The 14,504-nt window shown below is 38.8% G+C and overlaps 1 protein-coding gene and 1 pseudogene across 3 annotated transcripts in view; one reads left to right on the top strand and one right to left on the bottom strand.

Annotated features, from left to right (window-relative positions):
* Positions 1-14,504, bottom strand: part of Kdm2a (lysine demethylase 2A) — a 75,826-nt gene that overhangs the window by 37,413 nt on the left and 23,909 nt on the right. For all 3 annotated transcript variants that reach the window (XM_057777257.1, XM_057777259.1, XM_057777256.1), the window contains exons 3-8: positions 12,640-12,778; positions 11,774-11,852; positions 11,273-11,319; positions 5,816-5,994; positions 1,325-1,431; positions 758-851 (exon numbers count right to left, since the gene is read on the bottom strand). In XM_057777257.1, the coding sequence (XP_057633240.1) occupies positions 758-851; positions 1,325-1,431; positions 5,816-5,994; positions 11,273-11,319; positions 11,774-11,852; positions 12,640-12,778 (645 nt within the window). The remainder of the gene's footprint in view (positions 1-757; positions 852-1,324; positions 1,432-5,815; positions 5,995-11,272; positions 11,320-11,773; positions 11,853-12,639; positions 12,779-14,504) is intronic.
* LOC130879144 (60S ribosomal protein L36a-like) lies at positions 2,825-3,145 on the top strand (annotated as a pseudogene).

Genomic DNA, 14,504 nt, shown 5'->3' with positions numbered 1-14,504 from the left:
ATTAAAATCAACAGAACAAAACTTATGACCCATCTACACAGATGTAAATAAACAAAAGATTTTGGATATAGACCCAGATGTCCTAGGTTATATTCTTGTATACTTTTTAAAATTCCAGTTCTGCTAATAAATGAATGAAGTCACTCCAACTGGAAGAAAGGCTAACACTACAAACCTCAGCTATTAACTCTAGATTTCAATTCTGAAATTAACATTTAGAAAACTTGTGAAAAGATATATTTTATTATTATTGGAATATAACTCTTTAGAACTGAAGGTACTTTTTCAAATCCTCAAAAAAAAAAAAAAAAAAAAAAAAGACTTAATATTTCCTTTGGTCACATTTCAGACCAATATCTTTAGACAGGGAGAGCTGGCTGAATCCTAACTTACTGGATTTTTTTGCCAATATATCTAAAATTTATGTTCCCTTTCTCTACACTACTTTTCTTCTAGGTAAAAAAATGATATTGTCCTCCAAGAATTACCTTTTTAATTTCACCTGAGGAATTCTGCTCTGCAGTCTAGAAATAGTATTACTGAGATTTCTCCAAGTACTGGGCAAATATTGGTGGAATGACACTGGCCTACATAAATACTAAAATTCCAATGGACTAGCCACCAAAGGCAACTGTATCTATAATTCTCTTCTGGTATGAATGGGAATGTTTCCTAACAGACTGATTCCCAGATTATATATATTAAGCATTCAAGTCATATAATCTGTTTCTAATTCCAATCCCAACCATGACCATACCTTTCCACCTTGGTGGATGTGATACCAAACAGAAGTACCACCAAAGTCCACATGGAAGTCAGTATAGCAGCCTCGAACACTCATTAGACAGTACCTGCCCCCAAAGAGAAGGAGCAATATTAGTATACTGATAAAGAGAAACCAGTCACCAAAATGACATTCTCCTTCCTAATGAATTCTACTTTGCATCCAATAAACTACTAGTAGGTTTACTTTCTTTTCATTTTTGTTTTAAGGTCTTTATGCTTCTTGGCTGTCCTGGAACTTTCTACTTAGACCAGGCTGGCCTTGAAACTCAGGAGATCTAGCTGACTCTGCCTCAAGGCATGAGCCATGATATTCTGTTAAAGAAATGCAGTTCAAAGTCACATTTCTAGGACATACAGCTTTTTCCATTATTCATGAGATCATGTGCTATGTAATTTCTCACATACTCTTGATACTATAAAGTCCACTGTTTAAACAATCTACTGATTTGATGATTTAGCACAGAGCAAAGCTTGAAAGGGACAGACTATATTCCTTGCTATCAACACTTAAGAAAGTACACAAGAGTGAATAACTTACTTTTGCACCTTAGGGTACTGCATCTCTAAAATGGCATTTGTTGATTCAGTCTGACTTTCTTTCAAGTGCCTTGGCCACATGTTATCTACCCAGTCAATGAAATCCACCTTTAAAAAGGAAGAAACATTTAAGAGGTGGGGTTACAGAGAATGTTATAGGAAAAAAAAAAAAAAAAAAAAAAAAACTCCTTTAAATATACAGAGCACAAAAGAATATTTAAACATCTGTGACCCTTAGAGACAAAAGACAAACGTTCTGGAAATACATAAAAAAGAGAACAAAGACTAATGGTTCCATTACTGTGACTGTAAAGCAAGCATTGGACAAAATGGATTTAAAACAATAGATTATAACTTCTGTCAATACTGGTATAGCAGGTTGAAACTGTGAATTATAAAATTTTTAAAGGGTAGTCTTTGATGGTAACTGTACACTCACTGTTACAGTAGCTAAAATATAAAAAGATCTGGGCTGGAGAAGTTGGTGTAGAAATAAAGGCACATACCACCCAGCAGAACATCATCAGTTTGACCCTGAGTCTCACACAGTGGAAAGAGACAACCAAGTCCCTTATATGTGTACCATGATGTGCACGTGCACACACTCATATAAAAATGTTTTTTGTTTTGTTCTTGGCATTCCTAAAACTCAATTTGTGGATGTGACAGGCCTTAAAAATCCTGGAACTCACTCTGAAGATTTGACTGGACTTGGGTGGGGGTGGGGTAATCACTAGGCAGTGGTGGCACATGCTTTTTATCCCAGCAACTGGAAAGGTAGAAGCAAGTAGATCTCTGAGCTCAAGGCCAGCCTGGTCTACAGAGCGCGTTCCAGGACAGCCAGGGCTACACAGAGAAACCCCGTTTCAAAAAACAAACAACAAAAAAACTAATAATAATAATAGAATATAAAAAAGAAAAAGAAATTCAGTATGTGATATAAAAACTATTGGGTTAGCAATAAGCTCCTAATTTAACTAAGTTTTGTTATCAAAGCGAGACTGTGATGATTAACTGTAGACAAATATTAAAATCTTTGAAATAGGCATGTTAGCGCACACCTTTAATCCCAGTGCTTGCGAGGCAGAGGCAGGCATGTTTCTGGGAGTCTGAGGCCAAGCCTGGTGGTCTACAGGTCAAGTTCCAGGACAGCCAGGGCTACATAAAGAAATCCTGTCTCATACATGCATCCCTTCAGGAAGGGGAAGTAAACAAGATCTCTTCAGTAACGTGGCAGGAGAGGGTAGTAAGGGAGTGGGAAGGGAAGAAGGGGACAGGGGAGGGGAGAAGGGGAACAGGGAGGAGAACATGAGGGATTGGGAAGATCGAGCTTTGTGAGGACAGAGAGGGAGAGCATGGAAAGAGATATCTTGAAAGAGTGAGCCATTATGGGGTTAGCAAGAAACCAGGCACTGGGTAAAATCCCAGGAATCCACAAGGATAAACCCAGCTAAGAATCTAAGCAATACTTTTTTTCTATGTCGATATCGCACCTGCCAACATGGTGATCATTCCTAAGGCCCGCCGGACATTCTGCAAGAAATGTGGCAAGCGCCAACCCCACAAAGTGACACAGTACAAGAAAGTCAAAGATTCTTTGTATGTCCAGGAAAAGTAGTTTTATGACAGGAAACAGAGTGGCTATGGTGGGCAGACTAAGCCTATTTTCCGCAAAAAGGCTAAAACTACAAAAAAGATTGTGCTGAGACTGGAATGTGTTGAGCCCAACGGCAGATCTAAGAGGATGCTGGCTATTAAGAGATGCAAGCATTTTGAACTGGGAGGTGGTAAGAAGAGATAGGGCCAAGTGATCCAGTTCTAAGCTTATCTTGTTATGAAGACAATAAAATCATGAGCTTTCACTCAAAAAAAAAAAAAAAAAAATTCTAAGCAATAGCGGGAAGGGTACCTAAAATGCCCTTCCCATGTAATCAGATTAATGACAACCTTACTTGTCATCATACAACTTCATCCAGTAACTGATGGAAGTAGACACAAAGATCCACAGCTAAGCACTGGGCCAAACTCCTAGAGTCCAGTTACAGACAGGGAGGAGTGATATTACAAGCAAAGGGTTTGCCAAGACTATGATGGGCAAACCCATAGAAATAGCTGACCTGAGCTAGTGGGACTGACAGCTAGAGAATCTTACTCTGTAGCCCAGGCAACCCTCCCGTCTCCACCTAAATGCTAGGATTACAGGCATGGACCACCATGCTTTGGTTTCATGCTTCCTTTTTACTGAATGCTTTATTAAAAATGATTAGTAGAACACACCATTAATCTGAGCACTTGGGGTAAAGGCAGGTGTAAGCCAGGCTACACAGTGGGACCCAACCTCAAAAATAAATGAATGAATGATAAGAGGTTGATTCCACTGCTGATAGCCTATTCATCAAAGAAGTATTCTTTGTCAATCTTCTTTCAAACCCAACCAGGACAGCCAGGACTACATAAAGAACTGTCATATAGCTACATAGACCCTAGCACCAATAAAACTACAGTGATAATACTGCAAATTATTAGAAAGTATGTATCTATATAAAGACATTACATGTTTTTAACAAAATCTCAATTGTTCGATTTTACCAATAAAGACCTGGGAACCAGATGCTGGGGTGAAAGCCTGCTAACTCAGAGGCAGAGAAAGCACACAGCTGACATCCAAGAAGCCTGTCTTCAACAAGCCCCCTTGAACTGGATATTCCTCCCTTCTCCCCGTGTTATCTCTCTGACTCCTTACTCTCTATTTTTTTTCTTAATAATTCTTGTTTATTTCCTGTCAACTGGTTCCTTGCTCTGTCTCTTGACCTGTGGTTGATTTTATTTAATACTATTTATATTATTCAAGCAGAAAACTCTTGGATTAAAGGTACAGCGTACTAGGGTGGAACCACACAACTAGAAACAGGTTTTTCCAATAAGTAACACAATATTGGGATTCACAGTGTGATCAAATATTCTGTAACAATTTTTGTTTGTTTGTTTTTGAGAAGGGATCTCATCCAGCTGAAGATGACCTTGAACCCCTGATCCTCCTGCCTCCAGCTCATGCTGGGATTGAACTACAAGTTTGCATCCCTCTGCCCAGCTATTTTTGTTTTTAGTCAAAGGCCTACATATAGTTACATTCTAAAAGTGAAGTCAATTCCACTTCCTACACAGTTTTCCCAATAGTGAATAGATAGCCACTATTTTACCAAAAGATAGGTAAAATAAAAATTAACTTCAGGGGCTGGAGAGATGGCTCAGTGGTTAGGAACACTGGCTGCTCTACCAGAGGTCCTGAGTTCAATTCCCAACAACCATCTGTAATGAGATCTGGTGCCCTCTGTGTGCATGCATATATGCAGGCAGAACACTATATACATAATAAATAAACCTTTAAAAATTAACTTCAGGAAAGTAGAATATCAAAAACAAATGAAATCACTACCAGTTTACTACTTGAACAACTTGTTACTTACCTGGAGAAGTGGATAGTTTGGGGGTACAAAATTTACCTTGCTCTAAACCAGTTTTCCCTTAGTTGCTCTTTTTATTTATTGAGATAGGTTCTATATTATGCAGCACATGCTATCCTAGAATTTCCTATGCAGACCAGACTGGACTCAAACCCACAGAGATTCACCTGCCTCTGTCTCTTGTGCGCTATGACTGAAGGCTTATGCTACCACACATGGCACAACCCCCACCCCCAACCCAATAATTTCCTTAAGTTTCTTAGCAAACACAAGACAGAAATTCCTTAAGCAGATTTTCCAGTAACATTTTAAGATTCTTCTTATCACAGAAAGGACAAGTTCCCAAATTAATTTCTTGGGGATATAAATAAGAATGATTCTAATAAAAATTAATTGATTTTGGAAAATGAAGTCTTTTAAAAATGAAAGTTACTATTATCCAATACTCTTTTCCACATTTAGCTTAATCTTGGCATGTGCAAAGTTATAAAAATTCTCCCACTATCAAGACCTTCTGGTGGAAATGAGAATGTGGGAAAATGATAATTGTTGGGGAATATTTTTAGGTGTGTGCCTTTGGTTTATGTTTTACTTAGCTCTGTGAAGCTGTTACTGTGCCTGTCTAAAACACCGGATGGTCCTAATAAAGAGATGAACAGACAATAGTGAGGCAGGAGGAAGGGTGGAGGGGATGATAGGCAAAGAGTATAATAGGAGGAGAAATCTGAGAGGAGGGAGAACAGGAGCAAGAGAACAAGGAGGAGAGGACATCAGGGGCCAACCACCTAGTCACCCAGCCAGTCACAGACTAAGAGGGAAAGAAAGGTATACAAAAAAAAAGATAAAAGTCCACAGGCAAAGGTAGTCAGGAAAATTTAAGTTAAGAAAAGTTGACAAGAAACAAGCCAAGCTAAGGCTAGGCACTCATTATTAAGAATAAGCCTCTGTATGTAATTTATCTGGGAGCTGGTTGGTGGGCCCCTCAAAAACCTGAAAGAGAAAACATCACACAACAGATAATGACTAACCGTGGAAGGTCGCTGTACCATGTTCTCAAGCCTGGTGTGGCTGAACTCTAGGCTAATGACATTATAGAGCTTCTCTCGCTCCTCCTCTGGGGTCTCATAGTATCGTGTCCATTGAGCCATGGTCATTTCAATGCCCTTCTGTGTGTTCACATCCATGACATCAACCATCCGACGACTCCCTACGTGAAAGAAACCCTATTAAGTTAAAATATTCTGAAGTATAGTAAGCATACAATATACACATCAAAATAAACTATGCTTTCTTACTTGAGGTAATTAGTAATACACAAGGACATTACTTGGTCACAACCACAGAAATTGAAAAGGACAATGGGCACAGCTAAAAATATCCATCATTCCCTATGCCATGTTTATTACACTGTCAAGTGCTGAATCTTTTATTCAATAACTCACATAATCCTACAATTATACATGAAAAATGTCAATATTTATTTCATAAAAGATAAAACAGGGATTGGGTAACTTTCAAGACAAAAGATTTATTAAAATACACTGTTTCAATGAAGGTTTAAAGACTGACTTAATCTGTCTCAAGAATGTCAGTTAAGAGCTAGGTGTAGTGGTCTTTAATCCTAGTACTCAGTCAGCAGGCAGAGTCAGGTTGATCTCTGTTTGAGTTCAAGGTCAGCCTGGTCTACAAATCAAAGTCCCAAGACAGCCAGGACTGTTACACAGAAAAACCTTGGCTCAAAAACCCCAAAAAGAATGAAGTACTAATCCACACTATCACACAAATAAACCTGGAAAGTACGCTATGTGAGAAGTCATAGATGAAAGGCTATATATCACATAATTCCACTTATATGAAATACACATATTAGATAAACCCAGATCTAGAAAGCATCAGATCAGTGGTTGTCCAGGCGCCTCAGGGAAGAGAACGAGAAATGACTGCTTAACAGACTTTTGTTTTAGGCGATGAGAAAGTTCTGCAAGGAAATAGTGATAGTAGCTGCTCAATGAATAGATACAATGACACTGAACTGTACTTTATTGATTACAATGGCAATTTTCATGCTACACTTAATCACAATAAAACAAATGAGATGGGAGAGATGGCGCAGAGGTCAAGAGAGTGTACTGCTCTTGCAGAGACCTAAATTCAAATTCCAACATCTTCTATCAAGGGCAGCTCACAGATGCCTGTACCTCCAGTTCAAGGGGATCTGATGTCTCTAGCCTTCTTGGGCACATTCTCTCTCTCTCTCTCTCTCTCTCTCTCTCTCTCTCTCTCTCTCTCTCTCTCTCTCTCTCTCTCTAAGATAAAAGTGAATGTCTTCCTTCAAGAACTCTCTGGGCACAACAAAAACAGTTTTATTTTCTCAGTGTTACCAGAGCAAAACAGTTTTATTCTCTCAGTGTTACCAGAGCATTCAGAACTATGATGTACGATCATTTACATGAAGAATAGGAATTGTGAACGAAGTCGTCTTAGAATGCAGTGTTTTGACAGATACTGTTTCTGTTTTCCCCCAACCCCAATTTATATATTTTATTTTATGTGTATGAGCATTTGCCTGTATGTGTCTGTGTACCACATGTGTTTGATGCTTTTGACCTTGTCTCATGCTTGTGGAGGTCAGAACAGGGTGTCAGATGATCCAGTACTGGAGTTACAGATGGTTATGTGCTGCCATATAGGTGCTGGGAACCAAACCCAGATCCTTTGCAAGAGCAGCAAGTGCTTTTAAACAAAATGAGACATCACTCAAGCCCCAGACACGGTTTCTATGTATTTCACATTTAAGAGACATGAACCACCACACCATTTTTAACTTATTTGAATCTGTGGAAATTCAACGAGTTTCTTGAAAGCATATAGAACTGTTTTGTTTGTTTTTAAAATCTACTCTGCCAATATTTACCTTCTAATTCAAGATTTTGACTCATTAAACTTCAAAGGAAGAATATATTGTCATTCTAATTTATGTCATATGCCTTAGAGCATTTTTTTTGGTATTCTCTTTCTAGACAAGGTTTTTCTGTGTATCTCTGGCTGTCCTAGAATTCTATCTATAGACCAGGCTGGCCTTGAACTCAGATATCCACCTGCCTCTGTCTCCGGAGTGTTGGGATTAAAGACATGTTGGCACTGGCTCACATCTCACTGAGGAACCCCTTTGCATGAAGAGCAACATTCAAGAGTTTTGTCTTTAGCTTTTACAATGTTTGATTTTAACATGTCTCTGTGAGGGTCTTTGAGATCACTGTGCATTCTGGATACTTTTAATCATGTCTTTCAAAAATATAAAAAATTTTCAGGATTTCTTCAAATATTTTCTGTCCCTTTCTCTTCTAATATTCCCATAGTATACAACTGTCTGCTTGATGCTGTCCTACATGCTTCATCTTTATCTGTTTTATACTGCTATAACAGAGTATTTGATAGTCATGTAGCCCAGGTTGCCTGGAACTCATGTTCATCTTGCCTCTCAAATGCTGGAATTACAAGAGTGCAAATCACAATTGGTTTGTGCATATTTAAGACAACTGTTTTTTTTTTTATTTTCTGTGTATGGATGTTTTCCTTACATGTATATTGGTGTGCCATGTATACTATTTTTGTTTTTAATTCTTGAAAGCGCTTTATGTCTTTTTGTTTTTTTGAGCTTGCATTTCCTCCTAAACATGTGTGGTCAACATGTAACTTTCTCCATGAATACTACTGCTTTTGAATATCCTCGTCTTGAATGTTTACTTAGGGGAAGGCATCTATTAGCCTTTTTTCTTCTTTTTGTTTTGTTTGAGATTGGGTTTCTCTGTATAGACCTGGCTGTCCTGGAACTCCCTTTGTAGACCAGGCTTGTCTCAGAGATCTGCCTGCCTCTGCCTCCTAAGCGCTGGGATTAAAGATGTGCAGCGCCACCACCACAACAGTTTTGAGACAGGGTCTATTATATCCTCTTTGTGCCATCACACCTGGCCTTCTATCAGCCTTTTAACTCCTATAGAAGTAACCGGGGTCAAACATAAGGACACTGTAACAGTTTAGAGGTGGACAAACAGCAATCTCTGACAACAGAACAAGTTTCCAATATTTCAATGACAAGACCTTTCTTACCCATCCTGGCTCCTATAAATCTTTATGCTGTGCTTTTTGAAAATATGCATAATTGCTTCATGGGTTATGGTTGGTGAGGATTGGGGGATGTGCAAAACCAGAAATTAACTTTACCGTCTAAATCTTTCCCTGGAAGTCGTAAGCCTTCAACCAAATTCCAAAATAGTTAAAACAGATGGACACACTCTATCAAGGCAATAATCACGTAGGTGGAGAAGGCTCTTACCATATTCCCAGAAACCTCCCTGAGCTTGTACTTTATCCCAGATGATTTTTTTTAAAAGATTTATTTATTATGTATACAACATTCTGCCTCGATGTATGCCCGCACGCCAGAGCAGGGCACCAGATCTCAGTACAGATGGTTGTGAGCCACCATGTGGTTGCTGGGAATTGAACTCAGGACCTCTGGAAGAGCAGCCAGTGTTCTTAACCTCTGAGTCATCTCTCCAGCCCTCCCAGATGATTCTTGTGGAGGTCATTTGTGAAGGACAACCATGAGAATATCTATGCAAGGGGCTAGAGAGAGTTTCAGCAGTAAAGAGCAGGGGCTACATTTCAGAAGACCCTAGTACTATTCTCAGCACTCATGTTATGGCTCACAACTACCTGCATCTCCAGAGGATTCAGTGCCTCTTACCTCTGTGAGCACCTGCACTTATGGACACCACACACATATACACCACTAAAAAATAAAAATCAGCTAGGTTGGTGGAACATGCCTTTAGTCCTATCACTTGGGAGGCAGAGGTAGGCAGATCTCTGAATTTGATGTCAGTCTGCCAAGATGGCTAGGGCTACATCTGAGAGACCCTGACTTAAATAAATAAACAGAAATCTTAAAAGGCAACACAGAAAAGCTATGGATGCCTATTGCCTTACTTTCCTAAAGGTTGACTAAGAAAAAAATAAGATAAGCTGGAGAGACCGCTCAGTGGTTAAGAGCACTGGCTGTTCTTTTTTTATTACATATACAATACAGCCTCCATGTCAGAAGAGGGCACCATATCTCATTGTAGATGGTTGTGAGCCAACACGTGGTTGCTGGGAATTGAACTCAGGACCTCTGGAAGAGCAGTCAGTGTCCTTAACCTCTGAGCCATCTCCCCAGCCCCTGGCTGTTCTTCCATAGGACCCAGGTTCAATTCTTAGCACCCACATGGCACCTCATTACAGTCTGTAACTCCAGTTCCAAGGTACCTGACACCCTTATGCAGGCAAAACACTAATGCACATGAATTGGAAGGAAGGAAGGAAGGAAGGAAGGAAGGAAGGAAGGAAGGAAGGAAGGAAGGAAGGAAGGAAAGGCTGAAGATACTCAGTTGCTGAAAGAATGCTCATCTAGCATGAACAAAGCCCTGGATTTGATCCCCAGCTCCAAATAATCTGGGTAAGGTAGCAAATGCCTATAACTGCAGCACTCAAAAGGTAGGACAGGTAGGTAATTAGTTTAAGGCCATCCATGGCTACATGGTGACTCTGAGATTAGCCTAGTATACACAACCTCTCTGCCTAGAATAACAACAAAAATAAAAAGGGATAATGGTGAGTACTCACACAGAGTATATAAGCCTTCTAAAGGAGCTGTGTTTGAAAGGAATGGTAAGGGTATTGATCACTCAACAGATTTAATGAGCACTTGGTCCATAAGTTCTGCTAGGTACCAGGAAATACATGGGTGACAGATGCTTAGAATAACACAGAGCATTAGGACATGAATAATACAGGGATCAGAAAAATTTGGGCTGTGACTTTCACCTCTCAGATGAAGCAAGTTTACCTAGTAGTCTAACAAGAGTCTAAGTGGCTAGAGGTACTGCTAAAATATTTAATTTCCAAACTAAGAAATAGCACTATCATATACCACAAAATAGCAAGAGTCAGAAGAATTCCATTTTCCATCTATGTTAGTTGGAAATATGAAAGACTTTATACTGTTTTATTGCCTGATCACAGAATATAACAGTTATCATCCATGTCTAGATTTTAGAAGAACTAAATTTAAAAACTTTTGTCTTTGAAGAAAAGTTCCCCTAAATATGTATATTTACTTTTTAACTTTCTCCATATATACTTGTTTTATTATTATTATTTTTTAAATAAACTTTGGTATTCCTTTGAGAGAATAGTTATTTTTTTCTTTTTGGTTTTTTGAGACAGGGTTTCTCTGTGGAACCTTGGCTGTCTTGAAACTGTAGTCTGTTTAGACCAGGCTGGCCTTCAACTCACAGGGATCTGTTTGCCTCTGCTTCCCCGAGTGCTGGGATTAAAGGCGTGCGCCACCACTGCCCAGCTCAAATAGTTCTTTCTAATAAAATATATACTTTGATATTCCTAAACCTCAAAGATGAAGAGGCCAAAAGTTTGTCACTTACCCACACACATTTTGACATCATTCACTGTGAAGTCTGGATCTGGCATCCTAAGAAATAAATACCAGTAAATGGGAAGCACTACTTCTCTAATCAGTATGGATCTGTTCTTAAAAGAACGGAGAACTCTACAAAAATATCAATCTTCATGTTTAGCTTTAAAATATAAATAAATATATATAGAATTTGTTATATTATATAATATATGTAATATAATATATATTATTAAATTATATATAAATTTATATAGAAAGAAAAACAAATATGTTAGTAGCAATTATCTAAAAGTTATAGAGTCAAGAGACTTAAGTTTCTTTAAGCTCATCTACACTTTTCATTTCTAGGTGTATTAATTACTTTTGAAACAAGAGACATACTTCACAAAGCAACTGATAAGTTACTTTGAAATACCTACTGCTCTGGGTTCTCAACATTGCCACTGTCTGAATTCCTGGGTTTAACAGTCATTTTGTAGCCATCTCAGGCCAACACCAGAGCACTTACTTTATTCCAAGTCCATCAGAATTCTTGAAAATCAGAGGGTCTCTCAAGCCACCCCGCTGGATATACTCTACATTAAAATCTGAAAGCATATAGGGGAAAACCATTAGAGAGGAATCACTAAAAAGAGGAAAAAAGATTATAAAAGAATTTTTTTGTTATTTGTTTTTTTGAGACAGGGTTTCTCTGTGTATCAGTCCTGGCTGTCTGGAACTTGTTTTGTAGACTAGGCTGCCTCTGACTACCAAGTGACTACCAAAGCTACACCACATATGAGGAAACCCACCTCATTAAAGGGGTTTCATCGTACCTTTCTCCCTCTCATCAAGGTTTCATGTAAACCAAGCTGGCCTTTAACATTTCCTGATCCTCCTGTCTCTACCTCCCAAGTGTTAGGATTATAGGCATGTGCCACCACGTCTGTACTATTTTTAATTAAACTCAAGCCAAAGGGGGGGAGGAGAGAGGGGAGAGAGAGAGTGGAGGGGGGGGGCTAGTCCCCGGTAGCATTCTTATTCTAGTAAAAGACTATTTCAGCTGGGCAGTGGTGGCGCACGCCTTTAATCCCAGCACTCAGGAGGCAGAGGCAGACGGATCTCTCTGAGTTCGAGGCCAGCCTGGTCTACAAGAGCTAGTTCCAGGACAGGCTCCAAAGCTACAGAGAAACCCTGTCTCGAAAAAACAAAAAACAAAACAAAACAAACAAACAAAAAAACCTACTTCAGATCTAGCAGAATGAGCGCTCAGACAAAATAAATATATACTCAACAGGCAGTATTTTTAAAGTTGCACAGATGTTAAAGCCACAGTTCTTAGAGTCAATGACTTCTCATCAAGGGGCTCTGGATCCGAACCAAAATGATACTGACCTTTTCCCTCCATAAAAGTAACAAAATTGGCATTGTATTTGTTAGTGTGGAGCTTCTCTTCCAAGTCAAAAGTTCTTTTCCCTTCAATTTCATCATCTGAAATGCCATCATCTTCATAGCGACGTCGCATGGTACCACGCTGTAAAAGGAAGGATACAAGGATGAAATTATGTACTTTTCCTTCCTCTCTACCAAGCAGTCACTGCTCCCTAGATGTAGAGTATGACTTCCAGTTTTAGTTGTTAGTTTAAATCATCCACTTTTCTTTCTCCAAGCTCAAGATTAATGGATATTCTCAGAATGCACAAAATAGAATAAGGTTTTAATCAGTCACTGGGTTTCCAACCTGTGAAATTTACATTTTGTTTTAAGACAGGATTTCTCTGTGTAGTCCAGTCTATCCTGAACTCACTCTGAAGTCCACAGTGGTCTCAAACTCAGGTCAGCCTCCCTCTGCCTCTGAGATCAAAGGTGTGTGCCATGACATCCAGTTGAATTTTATTTCTGCTATCTCTTTAAGCCTAAAGAAGTAAATTCACTATAAAACAATCAATTCAGACCTAATAAATATCTATCATGGTTTCTGAGAGTGTGAACATTTAAAGACATTCAAATAAGGGCTGCAGAGATGACTCAATGCTTAGCTGCATACTACTTTCAGAGGACGTTAATTCAGTACCTACTACCTATGTCTGACAGTGCAATTCCAGCTCCAGAGGATCTAATGCCTGTTTGTCTGTCCTCATTCACCAGCACTCACATGCACAAATTCATATGCAGACACACAAACCACCATAATTAAAAATAAATGAATACACGATTTAAAAGACATTAAAATATACAGACAAAATTTTTCACTGACAATAAATTTACCTAAAATTAAATTTGTAAAACAATCTAATTAGGGGCAAGAAGGATGGGTCAACAGTTAAGAGGAATCACTGTTATTTTTTTTGTCCAGAGGATACAAACTCAGTTCCCAGCACCCTAGTAGGAAGCTAACAACTACTTGTAACTCCAGTTCCAGGGTATTCTAATGGCACGTGCCGAAACGCATGCACATATATACTTTATTAAAAATAAAACCTTTTGCCTGGTGGTGTTGGCGCATGCCATTAACTCAACAGGCAGTTCAATCGGCCAGCCTGGTCTACAAAGCAAATTCTAGAACAACCAGAGCTGTTACACAGAGAAACTCTGTTATTAGAAAAACCAACCAACCAACCAACCAAACAAACAATCCCTGAGATTTCTGAAATTTTATGTCCAGAAGTAGAAGCCTTAGAAGGAAATGATGTAAGATCAAGATCTGCACTTAAAATTTACCTCCAAACCCACATACTCCTATACCTCTCATCTCTCATCAGGGTTCTAGCCAAGCTCAGTCTCCTTCCAAGCATTTGTGTCACCCCATTTATACCACCTAAAGCAAAAACGGAGAAAAACCTATGGCTAAACAGACCTAAGAACTTTTTAAATTTTTGTTTTGTCTCTGAAATAAGGTTTTATCTGGCTGGCCTACAACTCCTGGAACCTAAAATCCTAGATTCTGTCTCTTACTGTCAGTAAGATACTTAATAATCATGATTAAATGAGGGAAACCAATGTAAAAAAAAAAAAAAAACCACATATGGACTGGAGATTGGTTCAGTTAGGAAAGTACTTGCCTAGCATGATTGAAACATGGGTTCCATCTCCAGAACCAAGTAAAAACCAATCCAGAACTTGGGAGGTAGAGAAAGGAGAATCAGGATTCTTGGCTACAGAGATCAAGGCTATATAAAACCTTATTCTCAACGTTCAAATATATTAGCAACTGTTGTTCTAAACATGAGTCAACATTGTACCTCACTTCTATTTGCAAA

The sequence above is a fragment of the Chionomys nivalis genome, chromosome 8 (assembly GCF_950005125.1).
Source record: "Chionomys nivalis chromosome 8, mChiNiv1.1, whole genome shotgun sequence".
Taxonomy (NCBI): Eukaryota; Metazoa; Chordata; class Mammalia; order Rodentia; family Cricetidae; genus Chionomys; species Chionomys nivalis.
This window is presented reverse-complemented; position numbering and strand designations above follow the sequence as displayed.